General features: G+C 43.3%; 1 protein-coding gene across 3 annotated transcripts in view; it reads right to left on the minus strand.

Moving 5' to 3' along the window:
- Positions 1-269: 269 nt before the first annotated feature.
- LOC117427937 (uncharacterized) overlaps positions 270-15590 on the minus strand; it is a 35515-nt gene continuing 20194 nt past the window's right edge. The window contains exons 5-8 of one of the 3 annotated variants that reach the window (XM_034046335.3): positions 7045-7543; positions 5820-5918; positions 4683-5399; positions 270-3717 (exon numbers count right to left, since the gene is read on the minus strand). In XM_034046335.3, the coding sequence (XP_033902226.1) occupies positions 3149-3717; positions 4683-5399; positions 5820-5918; positions 7045-7543 (1884 nt within the window). In that variant the 3' untranslated portion in view covers positions 270-3148. The remainder of the gene's footprint in view (positions 3718-4682; positions 5400-5819; positions 5919-7044; positions 7544-15590) is intronic. The other 2 variants (XM_034046334.3, XM_034046337.3) reach the window with 2 other exon arrangements.

Consider the following 15590-nt stretch of genomic DNA (forward strand, 5'->3'; position numbering starts at 1 on the left):
GCAATTGAATACCGTACCATGACTATTATACCATACGAGTATGGTGTTTTATAATAGAAGTTTGCAATTATTTATATATTTTATTTAGGGGGGAGAAACCCACCAACCTTTCATTAATTTTAATACATTTGTTCATCAAAAGAAGTAACTGCACTCTGCAAGGCTCATTGAGTAGCTGCTGAGAGATATCCAGGCACCATCCTGGAAAACTCTTGAACTATTAACCACCTTGAGCTGGGTCCTGACACTTACTTTATGACCCATTTCAAGAAGTACGTTCTCAAACAGAACTGGGTGTTGAAAGCAGCAGCAGCAAATCATGCAGTTTGCACTATAGCCAGCGAACTAGGCTGCCATCTGGTGCTTATAAATGGTAGTTTATTTATTTTATTCATTTATTTCTTAGCAGACTTACAATTGTTAGAAGATATCACATTATTTTTACATACAATTATTCATTTATACAGTCAGGTTTTTACTGGAGCAATCTAGGTAAAGTACCTTGCTCAAGGGTACAGCAGCAATGAACTCCACCTGGGATTGAACCCACTCCGGTCAAGAGTCCAAAGCCCTAACCACTACTCCACACTGCTGCCCTGTTGTGCAGAATTACCTAATTTCCCATGATTTAGAAGAGATCTAGTCAGTGCATGTAATGATTTTGCCAGAAAAAAACAAGACCACAACGTATTAGTAAATGAAACACAAATCTAATTGGAGATAAGGGGGTCAAAATAAATATTGCGTAATTAAGAACATAAGAAAGTTTACAAACGAGAGGAGGCCATTCGGCCCATCTTGCTCGTTTGGTTGTTAGTAGCTTATTGATCCCAGAATCTCATCAAGCAGCTTCTTGAAGGATCCCAGGGTGACCGCTTCAACAACATTACTGGGGAGTTGGTTCCAGACCCTCACAATTCTCTGTGTAAAAAAAGTGCCTCCTATTTTCTGTTCTGAATGCCCCGTTATCTAATCTCCATTTGTGACCCCTGGTCCTTGTTTCTTTTTTCAGGTCAAAAAAGTCCCCTGGGTCGACATTGTCTAGACCTTTTAGGATTTTGAATGTTTGAATCAGATCGCCGCGTAGTCTTCTTTGTTCAAGACTGAATAGATTCAATTCTTTTAGCCTGTCTGCATACGACATGCCTTTTAAACCTGGGATAATTCTGGTTGCTCTTTTGCACTCTTTCTACAGCAGCAATATCCTTTTTGTAACGAGGTGACCAGAACTGAACACAATATTCTAGGCGAGGTCTTACTAATGCATTGTAAAGTTTTAACATTACTTCCCTTGATTTAAATTCAACACTTCTCACAATATATCTGTGCATCTTGTTGGCCTTTTTTATAGCTTCCCCACATTGTCTAGATGAAGACATTTCTGAGTCAACATAAACTCCTAGGTCTTTTTCATAGTTCTCTTCTTCAATTTCAGTATCTCCCATATGATATTTATAATGCACATTTTTATTGCCTGCATGCAATACTTTACACTTTTCTCTTATTAAATGTCATTTGCCATGTGTCTGCCCAGTTCTGAATGCTGTCTAGAACATTTTGAATGACCTTTGCTGCTGCAACAGTGTTTGTCGCCACTCCTTATTTTTGTGTTGTCTGCAAATTTAACAAGTTTGCTTACTATACCAGAATCTAAATCATTAATGTAGATTAGGAATAGCAGAGGACCTAATAATAATCCCTGAGAATTAATCTTTTATGCGGGACTATGTCAAAAGCTTTCTGGAAATCTAAATAAACCATGTCGTATGCTTTGCAATTATCCATTGTCAATGTTGCATCCTCAAAAAAGTCAAGCAGGTTAGTTAGACACGATCTCCCTTTCCTAAAACCATGCTGACTGTCTCCCAGGATATTGTTACCATATAGGTAATTTTCCATTTTACATCTTATTATAGTTTCCATAAGTTTACATATAATGTAAGTCAGGCTTATTGGTCTGTAGTTACCTGGTTCGGTTTTGTCTCCCTTTTTGTGGACCGGTATTACGTTTGCTATTTTTCAGTCTGTCGGTACAACCCGTGTCAAGAGACTGTTGCATGATCTTGGTTAGCGGTTTGTAAATAACTTATTTTATTTCTTTGAGTACTATTGGGAGGATGTCATCCGGCCCAGGGGATTTGTATATTTTAAGAGCTCCTAGTCCCTTTAACACTTCTGCCTCTGTTATACTAAAGTTATTTAAAACTGGATAGGAACAGGTCGACATGTGGTGCATTGTAATGCCAAATCACAGTATGCTTCACATGTAGCACAGTTTTTAATGAATTATCAGCAACAATATAACTGGGCCATGATGAAAAAGTGGATGACCATGACATACATCAACAGTATGTGCAGAATGGTATAGAATAAGAGTTTGCAATGACATGTTTAATCACAGCTTGATAAGTGCTTCTCCAGATATATCCACGACTGCATTAACAGACATTGTACAGAATGGTACAGAATAAGAGTTTGCTTGATAAGCACTTCTCCCGATATATTCAAACATTGAAGTGTGACGGAGACAGACACATGTATGAACAGACACCTCCTTATATCCCCAGAATCTGATGTCTTAGTAACTTCTGCTTGATAGTGTTAATTCCAAATTTCACCTCAAACGAACATGCAGATGGCCAGCCGCCTCCACTATATCCTCCTCGCAAAGGAAATCTGACCCCAGTGGGGCGTAGAAAAGACTCCAGACAAGAGAACTGCACAAGAACATGTATTTATCCAGTTCTACAACATGAAACTAAAAGTAACACATCACAACCAGAATGCTTATAATATAAAATTACAAATGAATGTTTAGAGTTATTGAAAGGTGAGGTACGATGGTACTGGCTCACGGGAGCTTCCCCTCACGGCTCTCCTCAATCCTGCCTGCCAGTCAGGCCTGGTCCTCAAGCAGAGGAGGACACTAGCACTGAATACATGTTGTTGTGGATTACACTCATATCAATTGGGATTAAACCAGAATCAAACCCGCCCTCTGGAAGTGAAAGACATAAAAAGAAAGTGAACTACCCTACAGTCTGACAGCTGCGACAGTTTCTGCCATGAAAGGAACTTTAGAAGCCCATGATGATCACTGTCTTTGCCCCGTAGCAGAGCTGTGGATAGCGTGACACCGACAGGAAGGCTAGCAGTCAGGAGCAGGAGGGGGACAGGGCTGGGAGACAAGGGGAGTGTGCAGGCCCTGTGCAGCTGAACTCAGGAGCTGCAGAGTGGGGAGCAGGCCAGCAACGAGCTGGTTCAGACTGGTGCTGATCTCACCCAGCCGCTGCTCTAGAGCCTTGTGGCGCTCCACCATGTGACTCTGCTTCTCTGCCAGGCTCTGGAGAACCCCCAACTGCTGCGCCTGCTGCTCCTTCATCGAGGCCAGGATCCTGACAATGCTGGCCTGCCCGGAGTTCCCATCCCTCTGTGCGGCAAGCAGCTGGACCAGGAGCTCGGAGAGGTTTGCTGCTAGCTGCCCTGGGGGGCAGGCTGGTCTTGCGGGTGAAGGGGGAGGTGAGGGGCTGGTGGTGGGGGAGTGTAGTGCCTCCGCTCTGGGACAGTTCTGTATCAGTGACGTGTCTCTTTGAGTGTGTGGAGGGCTGGGGGCTGGGGAGGGAGTCTGGGCAGGAGAGGCTGGTGGAGACAGTGATGCTGTCTGTTCCTCCTTCACTGGCAGCACCTCACAGCTCAACACATGTGCTGTTCGACTGGCTGCAAAAAATACAGAAGAAAAATCATAAAAAAAGAAAAGAAGAACCAGAATCTCTGTTATGAGCAAGCTAGTGTATCCATATCAGAACCAGAATCTGTTATGAGCAGGCTAGTGTATCCAGATCAGAACCAGAATCTCTGTTATGAGCAAGCTAGTGTATCCAGATCAGAACCAGAATCTCTGTTATGAGCAAGCTTGTGTATCCAGATCAGAAACAGAATCTGTTATGAGCAAGCTAGTGTATCCATATCAGAACCAGAATCTGTTATGAGCAGGCTAGTGTATCCAGATCAGAACCAGAATCTCTGTTATGAGCAAGCTAGTGTATCCAGATCAGAACCAGAATCTCTGTTATGAGCAAGCTTGTGTATCCAGATCAGAAACAGAATCTGTTATGAGCAAGCTAGTGTATCCAGATCATGCTCCCTCTTAAAGCAATGTTTGTGCTCTGACCGAAATCAAGTACAGAAATTGTTGCGGCACAATCTTCTTACACACTGTGGTCCTCATAAGAGAAATGATTTTTCTCCTGACAAACGATCCTGAGTAAAAGTTGGAAAATGTACACTGACTGCAGCAAAGGTAAGTAACACTGCTGGAGTTATGTAACACTAATTCAGCCATTTCAGTTAATAATAACACGTGCATAGTACTTCATTTTTTATTGATAGTTAATTGCTTAAAATTGTGGTGATAGCTAAATGAGGGTTGTCCACTCAGCAGAATCTGGTATGTGATTTTTTCAAGGAGAAGATTGCTCCCTTTTTTAGACTGCTTAATTCTCTTAATCTATCACAGATTAAAAAAAAAAAAAAAAAAGTTATGCTGATTGTCTAGATCTGTTCAAAAACAAAGAATAAAGCCATTCCAGTGTTTGCAATGGCTGTGGCAGTACCTAAGATTTCCTCCTCTATTCCAGCTTGGCTCACTGCCCTGACCCCCCCCCCCCCCCCCCATCACTTACATGCTGTGAGCTGTGGCTCTGCAGTGTCCACCCCTACGATGCCCTGCATGGCGACAGCGTCCAGCGTTGTCAGGATGCACTGCTCCTCCTCTGTCAATGGAGACCTGGGGGGCAGCTCCCCCTCTGTCATCACCCTGGCACACCTCAGAGCCGCCATCTTCGTCCGAACTGCCCGCCGCAGGTCATAAAATCTCTTCTGGATGTCTGCTGCTCTTCTGCGATGGTACCCAAGAGCGGACACTTTCTGAGCAATGCGCTCCCATTTTCGTTTTCTCTGGGAAGGTTTCAGTACCAAGTTGCCCAGCAGCTCTTTCTTATTGTTCACAACCTCCTTGACAAGGAGGCGGTTTTCTTTATGGTTGAATCGGGGAGCCCTCTGTCTCGGCTTCCCCCGCTTCGTGACTTGACTAACGGGTTTGACCGATAACGATTGTGCCTCTATAACCTGGACCAGGAGCTCGGAGGGGTCTGCTGCTAGCTGCCCTGGGGGGCAGGCTGGTCTTGCAGGTGAAGGGGGAGGTGAGGGGCTGGTGGTGGGGGAGTGTAGTGCCTCCGCTCTGGGACAGTTCTGTATCAGTGACGTGTCTCTGTGAGTGTGTGGAGGGCTGGGGGCTGGGGAGGGAGTCTGGGCAGGAGAGGCTAGTGGAGACAGTGATGCTGTCTGTTCCTCCTTCACTGGCAGCACCTCACAGCTCAACACATGTGCTGTTCGACTGGCTGCAAAAAATACAGAAACCTGGATATATTGATCTGAATGCAGACCATAACAATTGTGATGGTCTCTTATATTCTGTTGGTCCTCATATTTGTATTTGAATGTTTATAAGATATCAGTTAAAGTTCTTGTAAAAACATGCAAGCACACTGGGATGCCTGAAAACATGAAGAGTTTCAAACAAACTGCATTTCCTTCCCATCGGCTGGTTACACAACCCCCAATTAACACTAACCTTGAGCTACCTTAACTAGGTACGCACCATTTATTACATTCTACCCTTGTTAAAGGTTTTATGAGATTTTTTACAAATATTGAAGTGCTTTATTGTATATGTCTGAGTCTGTTAAAAAATTATTCTTAAATTATTAGCTGTGGTAATCTGCAGTGTCTGTTCCAATGAGCCCCTGCCCTGTACTCACCTGTGAGGAGGTGTGGGTCTGCAGTGTCTATACCGATGAGCCCCTGTAACACACGCGGCTCCACCTGGGTGAATGGGGTCCTGCGTGGCTGCTCCCTCCCTGTAAGGAATGAAACCCATGTATGCTGCACTCACATAAAAAACTGTTCAGGTGAACTATCTTGCAAGGAAGTGGCTTAAACAGTAGAAATGAAGTTTCAGGTATTAAGGCCCTCTATTTGTATGGTACAGTCAGAGTGAGAACCTGCTAACTCTATTGAATCACAGACCGTCAAACTTCAAATGCGATTCTCTCATCTTCAAAACAGTGCTTACCGGCACTTGCACTAAAAGCGCATCTAGCCCTGGGGTTCAATTTGAATGATGGCACCACTAGCCTTACAGTAGCTTGGGTAGAGTGCCAGATAACAAAACAAACACCAGTGTTTGTGTTATGAGAGAGCAGAGCTGTAAATAAAGTGTAATCCTTGGGTAAGCGGTTTCTTACCGATCTGTAATACTCTTTCAGTGCTAAAGGGGTGGATTTGATTCATTTATACCACGCCAAGATAAGCCACTGCTGGAACTGAATGGAGGATTTTCCAGGGAATCCCCCTGGATTGCATCAGCCTGTTTTTGGGGTTCCCCCGGCCGGGATAACCCCAGAGAGGTGGTGATGTAATCCAGGGGATTCCCCCGTGCTGTAAAATGTGGAACTTTACAACCTTACCACAACTAATGAAACATGTTCAGGGTCTTACCTGGAAATAATTCACACTGCTATTCTATAAGGGCCTAGCTGAGACTGCGACTGGTTAACTGGTCAGCAGTAGTTGAAAAAAAAAAGTGCATAACAAATGTATATAGTTAGGGCTTCAGTGTAAAGGACAAATGACTATTAGATGGGAATTTTGACACATGACAGCCAAATATGAAATTTGTACTTTGAAAGTGATTTTATCTTTATTGAAATGATCACAGGCTCTATTTGCAGGAATTAACTTGTCTATTGCCACATTCTTACAGTATTTCCATGTGTATCAAGCCCAGTTTTCACAATGTTGTTTAAATATGGATACTGCATTTGATACCATGGGAAAAATAAGAATCAAGCAGGAGACAAGTTCTCCAATATGGCAGTTCCATTAACCGTGAACCAACTTCCATAGTAAGTATTTCATTGTCACTGTAGGCAGAGTTCCCATCTTCTCGACTCTTTCTGTGGTAAGTAGGACTGCTGTGTTTACATGCTGTGAGCTGTGGCTCTGCAGTGTCCACCCCTACGATGCCCTGCATGGCGACAGCGTCCAGCGTTGTCAGGATGCACTGCTCCTCCTCTGTCAATGGAGACCTGGGGGGCAGCTCCCCCTCTGTCATCACCCTGGCACACCTCAGAGCCGCCATCTTCGTCCGAATTTCCCTCCGCAGGTCATAAAACCTCTTCTGGATGTCTGCTGCTGTTCTGCGATGGTACCCCAGAGCGGACACTTTCTGGGCAATGCGCTCCCATTTTCTTTTCTTCTGGGACGGTTTCAGTAAGAAATTGCCCAGCAGCTCTTTTCTATTTGTCATCACCTCCTGCACCAGGAGGCTCTTTTCCTCCCAGTTGAAGCTAGGAGCCCTCTGCCTGGGTTGGCCCCGCTGTGTGACCCCCCCTGCCCTCCTCGGGACTCTGGATAGCCGGGTTGTGGGATAGCCTGGGGTGTGTTGTCTGATGGGCTGTTGTGTTGTTGGAGGTCCATCTTCCTGCATAAAAAAATGGATTTCCATTAGTTTTAAAACTTCTCTGCACTAATTTGTCTTTGATTGAAGTATTGAGTCACGCATGGTTAGACTTGTTCATGACGCCCATTGTAAATGCCTGTGCGCTACACAAGACGCATCCAGTTTAGACATCTGACACCCAAACCTTGCGGAGGTCTTGGGAAAGCTGTGCACGATAATGGGGATTGTACTAGCTCACCATTGTTAGAATCTGCCCAATTTTTGGATATATTTTATCACAAAACCAGACCCATATCTTGTGCCAAACTGTACTGTACAGAGAAATGTTTTCATATACTGAGTATTAAAAGAAACGTATCACTTATATTTGAGCATCAAAAGAAACTTATCACTTACATTTGGATAAAATTCACTAGATGTGATCGAAAAATGACAAACTCTGTTTTAGAGCAGGTGCAGGTGCAGGTTCGTGGCCTGTCATTGACAGTGTGTGTCTGGTTATACTGTCTTGCCAGGTTTGAAATTGCTGGCTGTGAGCACCCAAGACGTTGAGCCACAGCACGCTACCCTAGTCCAGCCTCCAACATGCCGACTGCACGAAGGTGCTGCTCTCTTGACAGGCATGTGATATTGCTTTTATTCAAGCTTGCAATTCAACAGCTGAAATCACTCCATATCCAGTATCCAATCAACTGTCTCACTAATTAAGTGATTTCATGCATATGCTTCAGTCATAGTCACTTAAGCATGTCATGGTCAAGGATGAATGATCGAGTGATTAAAAAGAAACCAGAAACATTTCATCAATGTCCATCATTTATATACCTTATTTTTAAATGTGTTATAATTGTTAAAAAAAAAAATTATGTTCTGTATATATTTGACCCATATTAATGTTATATTACATATGACGTAACTACTGCTTGGAACTTTTTGTCTAAACAAAATCTCCACAATGCACAAACAGCATCCCTAAATCACTTTCAGCCAAAAGACTAAAATAGTTTATGTTCCACATCAAACAAGCTGAACGTGTCAGAGTCTTCCTGCCTCACAAAATTCCATCAACTTTGAATATTACTAACAGATGGTCAAAATTCAGTATTTAAAAAAAGAGACATGCTTTTGGGATATTAATTTATTAAGTTTGTTAATAGAATGATGTTTTTCCTTATGAGTTGTAAGGAATGCATTTGTACTGTGGGCTAGGTTGACACACTTTTTTTTTTATAGACACGTTTTCGTACTAACTTCTGTACTTGATAATATTAATTAAAAAATCCAATTGTTGCCTACGATTAATACGTTTTAATACGTTTTGTGACTAATTTGAAGCTATTAATATGTTTCAATATTAACTAAATCTGCAGATAACACAAGAGACATCCATCATCATGGTCCAAAATGTCTATGAGGTCTACTGCCATGCCAGTCTGTTGGGGGGGTTGTGTACATCCGGGCTCTGCTTATGCAGGTCTAGTAGAAGACAGATGCATAACAGTGGCACCAACATCACACTGTACCTCTATGAATTCCACTGCCATGACCAATGTCTAGTGTGGCATCCACATGTTAATATGCATCAGTTTGTTGAGTGGGGGGTGGGTAACTGCATGCAAGGCAACATGAGGGGAAGTGTGTATGTATGGTAAATCGTGAGAAGGACTACCAGTGGTGCTGTAATATGAATCTATGTCCTAGCAGAACTATCTGTAGTATGGAACTGCAGATGTTCAATGGCATAATCCAGTCTTTTACAATGGAGGAGGTGATGGGCCGGCATTAGCATTCACAGTAACATGGTGTGGCAAAGTGGTTTGCAGTGCGCAGGTGTAGAGGTGATGCAGTGTTCAAAAGAATGACAAACAACAAAGTTACTGGTGAAATGATGGTTTTAACTGTAATCCAAAGTCACCTGACAACAGTAAATAATAATGAGAACTGGCAATACACAACGATGTGTATTGCTTAGTTAAATACACAGGGTTCAGTCCCAAAACAATAAACACAGTTTTAAACACACACAAGACACACACACGATCACAAGTCCAGAGTGAGTGCTAAAGTGCGAGTGGTAAAATACAATTTATTCATGTACAGTTGTGAAGTGTTGTCCGGGTTTGGTACTGGCCTTAAGCGACAGCTCCGGATTGTGTTAGCCGTCTAACAAGAACAAACAAGCATTATTAGACACTACAAACAAACAAAACACTCACAGTTTAGTTTTTCCTTTCGCGGTTCGCTCTTAACCATAACAAAAGGAACAGATCACCTAGCCACTTCCCCTTTTGAACCGTCAGTCACTCCCCCTTGGTTAGCGAGTGCAACTGTTTCTCCTCCAATCCGGGGTTGCCACATGGCTTGCCTTCTGGGGCGATGACTTGGTGTACCGTAGCTCCGCCCCCTTTCTAGATGGCCAACTTGAACCTAACCCTTGGAATGAACTGTCTGACTATCCAGTCCGGGGCACTCTGTTCCCTTTACACCACGCTCTCACAGGTCGAGAGGAAGATTTATAACCAAGATTCATTCTTTCTCTGTCACACATGGATAGGAGGAATGGGAGCACTTTAAGAACAGGACACCCATGCAACAGATGTATGACAATGATATTGTCACCTGCAAAAATGGAAGCGTATGAGGTACACCGTTATGAAACTGTGTTTACATGGGCAAGTGGAATGTGCTGTGTCATGTCAGTTTGAGAGGGCAGCACCAACCACACTAATCAACTAAAAGTTTTTCAGTGTCATACTGGAAGCAACAGAATACAGTTTAACCGTCACAGTTGGGCTGTATACGTTGTGCTGGAATACCAGTATGTTCTGTATTCTCCAGTGTTTTAGGACTATGTTGGCAGATAGCACACACATGCGTTCTGTAAATATCCATCTTTATGCAATGCAGATGGACGTCTCTTCTATGTTGTTCGTCTTAACGGATGATGGCTGCCTGTGGTTGCTTGTGTTGCCTTACCTCTTCCACTGCTTGTAAGGGGGTGGGAGGGAATGCAGAGTGAGGGTTAAAAACCCTAACATCACATTGCCCTACTTTTGTCGTTTTAATAGCAACCCTAACTGATGCATAAAGTAACTTTTTTTGCAAAGAATATATATAATCATACTGTATGCTGGGATCTTTCAAAGGTGGTGATCTATCTAGTGTTACACCGGGGCTTAGAAAGGGCATACACCACTGTATCCCAAAGCCAAAGGCCTTCCTGTGTCATAGCTGAGGTTTAGTCTCTTTAGCGGGCTCCACAAAGTATCCCGCTGGAATGTGGTGCTTCCTTTTCCCCTGGTAACAGCTTCCAGGACCACGTTCCACAAACCCCCTCCATGCGTAGCTACAACACTTTTACACGTAAGCTCTTTTAGTGTTATTTTATCTGTCTGCTTGTGGAACACCACCCAGCAGACCTGGGAAGAAGTATTAGAAAGAGTAGTTAAATATATTTAAATACTTCAAATAAATGTATATGTGACTTAGAATATTGAAATGTTTTTAGAAATATATTTGAATTGATTGTAAATATTTAAACCATCATCCATTAAAATTTGAACTATATTTCAAGTTTAGCCTTGATTTACAAATATGTTTATAAATATTGTAAAACAACAACACATACTATAGTGTATTTCAACATTTACTTATACATGCACATATACAGGTAGATAACAGTTCTAGAATGGGCAGCAGTGTGGAGTGGTGGTTAGGGCTTTGGACTCTTGATTGGAGGGTCGTGGGGTCAATCCCTGGTAGGGGACACTGCTGCTGTACCCTTGAGCAAGGTACTTTACCTAGATTGCTCCAGTAAAAACCCAACTGTATAAATGGGTAATTGTATGTAAAAAATAATTGATATCTTGTAACAATTGTAAGTCGCCCTGGATAAGAGCGTCTGCTAAGAAATAAATAATAATAATAATAATAATAATAGAATTCACAAAACACCATAATTATTACTAGCATTATAGTGACACAATTCATCAATCCCTAGCATGTGTAGTGACCCATATTTCCCCACCATGAGAAATCACATTATGAACAAATCAATACAGTCCCATCCAAGTAAGTCAATATGATTGTCCATTGCCTTTACTGCACGTGGCGATTGCACTTGATGAACATTAGTGTTTCGAACCTGGAGTCGCTCATTGAACACCGATCTGGCCTAAAGGTCCTGCCAGCAATACTAAACACTCTCTCGACTGTGGCTGAGATGGCTGGCACATTGAGGTACCTGGCAGCTAGCTTTGCCAATGCAGGAAACTGGGGCTCGTGGCTCTTCCAGAAGGCAAGGGGGTCGGACCCTTCTGGGAGACAGGGGGCAGACAGGTAGTCTGTTACCTCTGTGGAAGCAGCAGTGGATAATATGGGAGCCGACATAAAAGAGAACAATTTGCGGGCTCCCGAGTGGCGCATCCAGTAAAGGCGCTCCTCGCAGGATGTGCCCTATAGCCTGGAGATCGCTGGTTCGAATCCAGGCTATGTCACAGCTGACCGTGACCGAGAGTTCCTAGGGGGCGGCGCACAATTGGCTGAGCGCTGCCCGGGTAGGGAGCGCTTAGGTCGGCAGGGGAATCCACGGCTCACCGCGCATCAGCGACCCCTGTGGCCGATAGGGCGCCTGTGGCTCTGCAGCGGAGCCGCCAGATCTGTGTTGTCCTCCGGCACTATAGGTCTGGTAGCATTGCTGTGGATCTGCAGTGCGAAAAATGACAGCTTGGAAGGAGCACGTTTCGGAGGACGCGTGTTTCGGAGGACGCGTGTTTCAGCCTCCGTTTCCTGAGTCGGCGGGGGGGGGGGGTTGCGAGCGGTGAGCCGGGGATACAGATAATAATTGGGCATGCTAAATTGGGGTGAAAACCGGGGTAAAAATAATTGGCGACGACTAAATTTTAAAAAAAGAAAAAGAAAAAAAAAAGAGAACAATTTGCTTCTCTTTGGAGGTGGATCCTGGGCATTGGCGGGTTGGGAAGATTGTGGAGCAAACCTAGCACACTCCTGCTGGAGAAGAGCTGTGGCTGTCAGTAGTTGCTGTGGGCACCACGCAGCCTTAAAGTGGGGGTCCAGTAGAGCTGCCAGCTTGTAGAAAGGCATCTGTTCATAAGGGGTGAGCCGCTTCTCCAGGGATGCCTTGAGGGCACTCACCAGCTGGACATTGTACTTTGCATTAAAGTTGCTCAGGAAGGTCCTTAGTCCAATGATGCTGGGAATGACATAGCTGGCAGAAACAATGTTGGAACCCTGGGTGAGGAGAGTGGCATCCTCAAACGGTTCCAGAATAGCCACAAGTTCATCAAGGCATTGGATGTCTGCTGGGGTCAGCTGTACTGGTGCATTGATCTGCTTGAGTTTATCTTGGTCAGCCCTCAAAATGGATCGCATCATCTTGAGATCGGAGTTCCAGCGCTCAGCAGTTGCAGGCTGAAGCTTTCTTTCTCCATCCAGAATGTCAGCTGCAATGGCTGATTTGTGGGTGTGGGATACAAGAGAACCAGCTTTGGCAAGGGCTTTCCAGGATGCTTGGTACTTGGACAGGCCATCACTCACAACATGACATGAGCAAAGCAGCCTTCACGATGAGGGAGTACATCAAGGGATTCCACAACGTCAACTCTCTCCAACACAGTATCCTCATCCCCACTGTCAGTGTCACTATCACACCGACCCACCTCCTCAAATCCAGGCAGTCGAAACGCTTTTTTCATATTACTGGCATTGTCAGTGATAACATTGGCAATTTTCCCTTTAATCCCAAATTGGTTTATAGTCTCTTCAAACACAACACCAATGTTGTCTCCTGTGTGACGCCCCTTAAACCTCTTGGAGGCCAGCAGGACATCATAGAGCTTCCAGTCAAGGATGAAATGGCCTGTGATGCCCAGGAAAGATTTCATCTGTCGTGATGACCACACATCAACAGTGACACAAACGCTGGGTGCAGAGCGTAGCAGGGTGACAAGGTGACTGTGGATACTGCTGTGCTTGGCAGGAAGACACACTCTTGACAGGGTTTTGCTGCAGGGAACATTGTAGCTTGGATCCAGTGCCTCAACGAATATGCGGAAGCTGGGATGATCAACATGGGACAGTGGAGTAATGATGTCAGCTATATAGTATGCCAAGGCATTGGTGGCTCTCAGCTGACGAGGATGAGTAGAACTGTACTTCTTTGAAGTAGCAGTGGAAATGCTGGAGAGCAGAGCATGCGAGGAGGAAGACCGGGGTCGATCACCATCAGGCTTGTCAGTGGAGACGTCAGGATGATTCCTCTGAAATATTTGAAGACAACATTGAAGATACTGCTTACAATGTTATAGAACATAGTGATATCTGTATTTGCAAATCAACCTTTGAATGTTTGCTTCCATCACCCCCTTTGATCTTTGTATATAGTGTTGGAATGTTCTAATAAAAGGGTAACATGATTCAGTTAAAAACGTTGCTAATAAAGGCACTTACCACTCCGTATCCATGTCCATAGTAATATCCCGTGCAGTGCAGTTTGTTTTCACGCATGTTGGGGCTCAAAGCATGCAATAAAAACAAACTGCACGGGATATTAGTATTACACTGGACATGGATATTGACATTACTATGGTCATGGATACTGAGTGGGGAGTGCTTTTAATAGCAACTTCTGGAAAGGATACAAGTTACCCTTTAATACAATGCCATATCACTTTGTCTTTTGGATGTTGAATGTTTATTTGCCGAGAGCCGGGATTAGAGATGTTAAATGGAAACCCAAATAGTTTGTTCTACAAGAAAGACTTGCGTTGCCTGCAAGCTGAGCAGGTGTTTCAAGTTGCTGAGCGAGTGTGGCATGCCGTCTCCTGCACAGAGTGGCACAGCTGAGGTGGAGCTGCAGAAGGGCGCCCCTCTGAAGATAATCCTGGATGACGCCTTCAATGAAAATGGCAGGTCTGTGTATTTGAACATTACTTTACAGAATCGTTGTTAACATCACCATTCTCCAAAAAAAAGATAAAAATAAAATATAATGGAATATAATAATAATATTAGACATGCAGGAGACGTGTTCTATATTTAACATTGACCTTCGTGGAGGCATGGTCTGAAGAGGACACAAGAGCTGTTTGAAGTTCTCAAAAAGTCAATTTCTCAAATAAATTAGAGTTCCCCTCAACTGTTAATCCTTTTATCTTCCAGATATAAAGAAGTAGTAAAACAACACCCAGGTAGCCCATAGCCCACCAGTCTCTCCGAAAGCAAATCTAGCAGGGGCGTAAACAAGTTAAACTTGTCTTAAGTGAGGTTATAAAAATTAGAATGACTATTGAAATTGGAATTACTTCTCAAAAAGTTTTCTAAAAACTACCAGCATTCTTGTGCGCATGTAACCATGGTGTTGTTTCTTGTTGAAACTGGGTAGTAGCTGCATTTCAGAAATTGAGCTGACGAAATGAACGGGAAGCCTAGCGGGCCCCGGTTCTAGTTCTGTGATTTCCCTTTGTCTTTGTTCTGTTTTTGTGGTTTTGGATTTCCTCCTGTACAATTGATTAACCCAGAGAAACAGAAAGATTGTGCAGAAGCTTTGAAAAGGGAGAGAGGAGGGTCGCCGTTTCATTCTTTATGCCATGGGCAGTGACAGGTGTACTGAAACCAAATAAGAATATTTGAAAGCCTTGCTGTAGTATATTTAAGTTTTAAATAAAACGTTGAAATGTTAATCTGAAATGCAAAAACATGTAATAAATAAGTGTATTTCTAAATTTATTTCATTCTAGTTTGTTGTCTTATTAATCATCTTAAGTTAACACCTGGTACTGTAGACAGGAGCACTAACACCTTTGTTTCCATTAGAAGTGTTTCAAGCTACAATGCTCTGCCACCCAGCTATAGAAAATCCCTGGGAACCCTGTCAACTATAGATTTCTTACTGCAACTTGCATACCGTTTTCGATCAATTTCAAAACAATGAACATGCTTTGCGTTTGTATTTCAGAATAAATTGAATATTCTGTTCAGTAATGTTTTCTATGTAAATGAGTTGATTTACTTCAGGAGTTTTATCTGAGATCTATTCATCAACATGTAC

Source organism: Acipenser ruthenus, chromosome 21, assembly GCF_902713425.1.
Source record: "Acipenser ruthenus chromosome 21, fAciRut3.2 maternal haplotype, whole genome shotgun sequence".
Classification (NCBI taxonomy): domain Eukaryota; kingdom Metazoa; phylum Chordata; class Actinopteri; order Acipenseriformes; family Acipenseridae; genus Acipenser; species Acipenser ruthenus.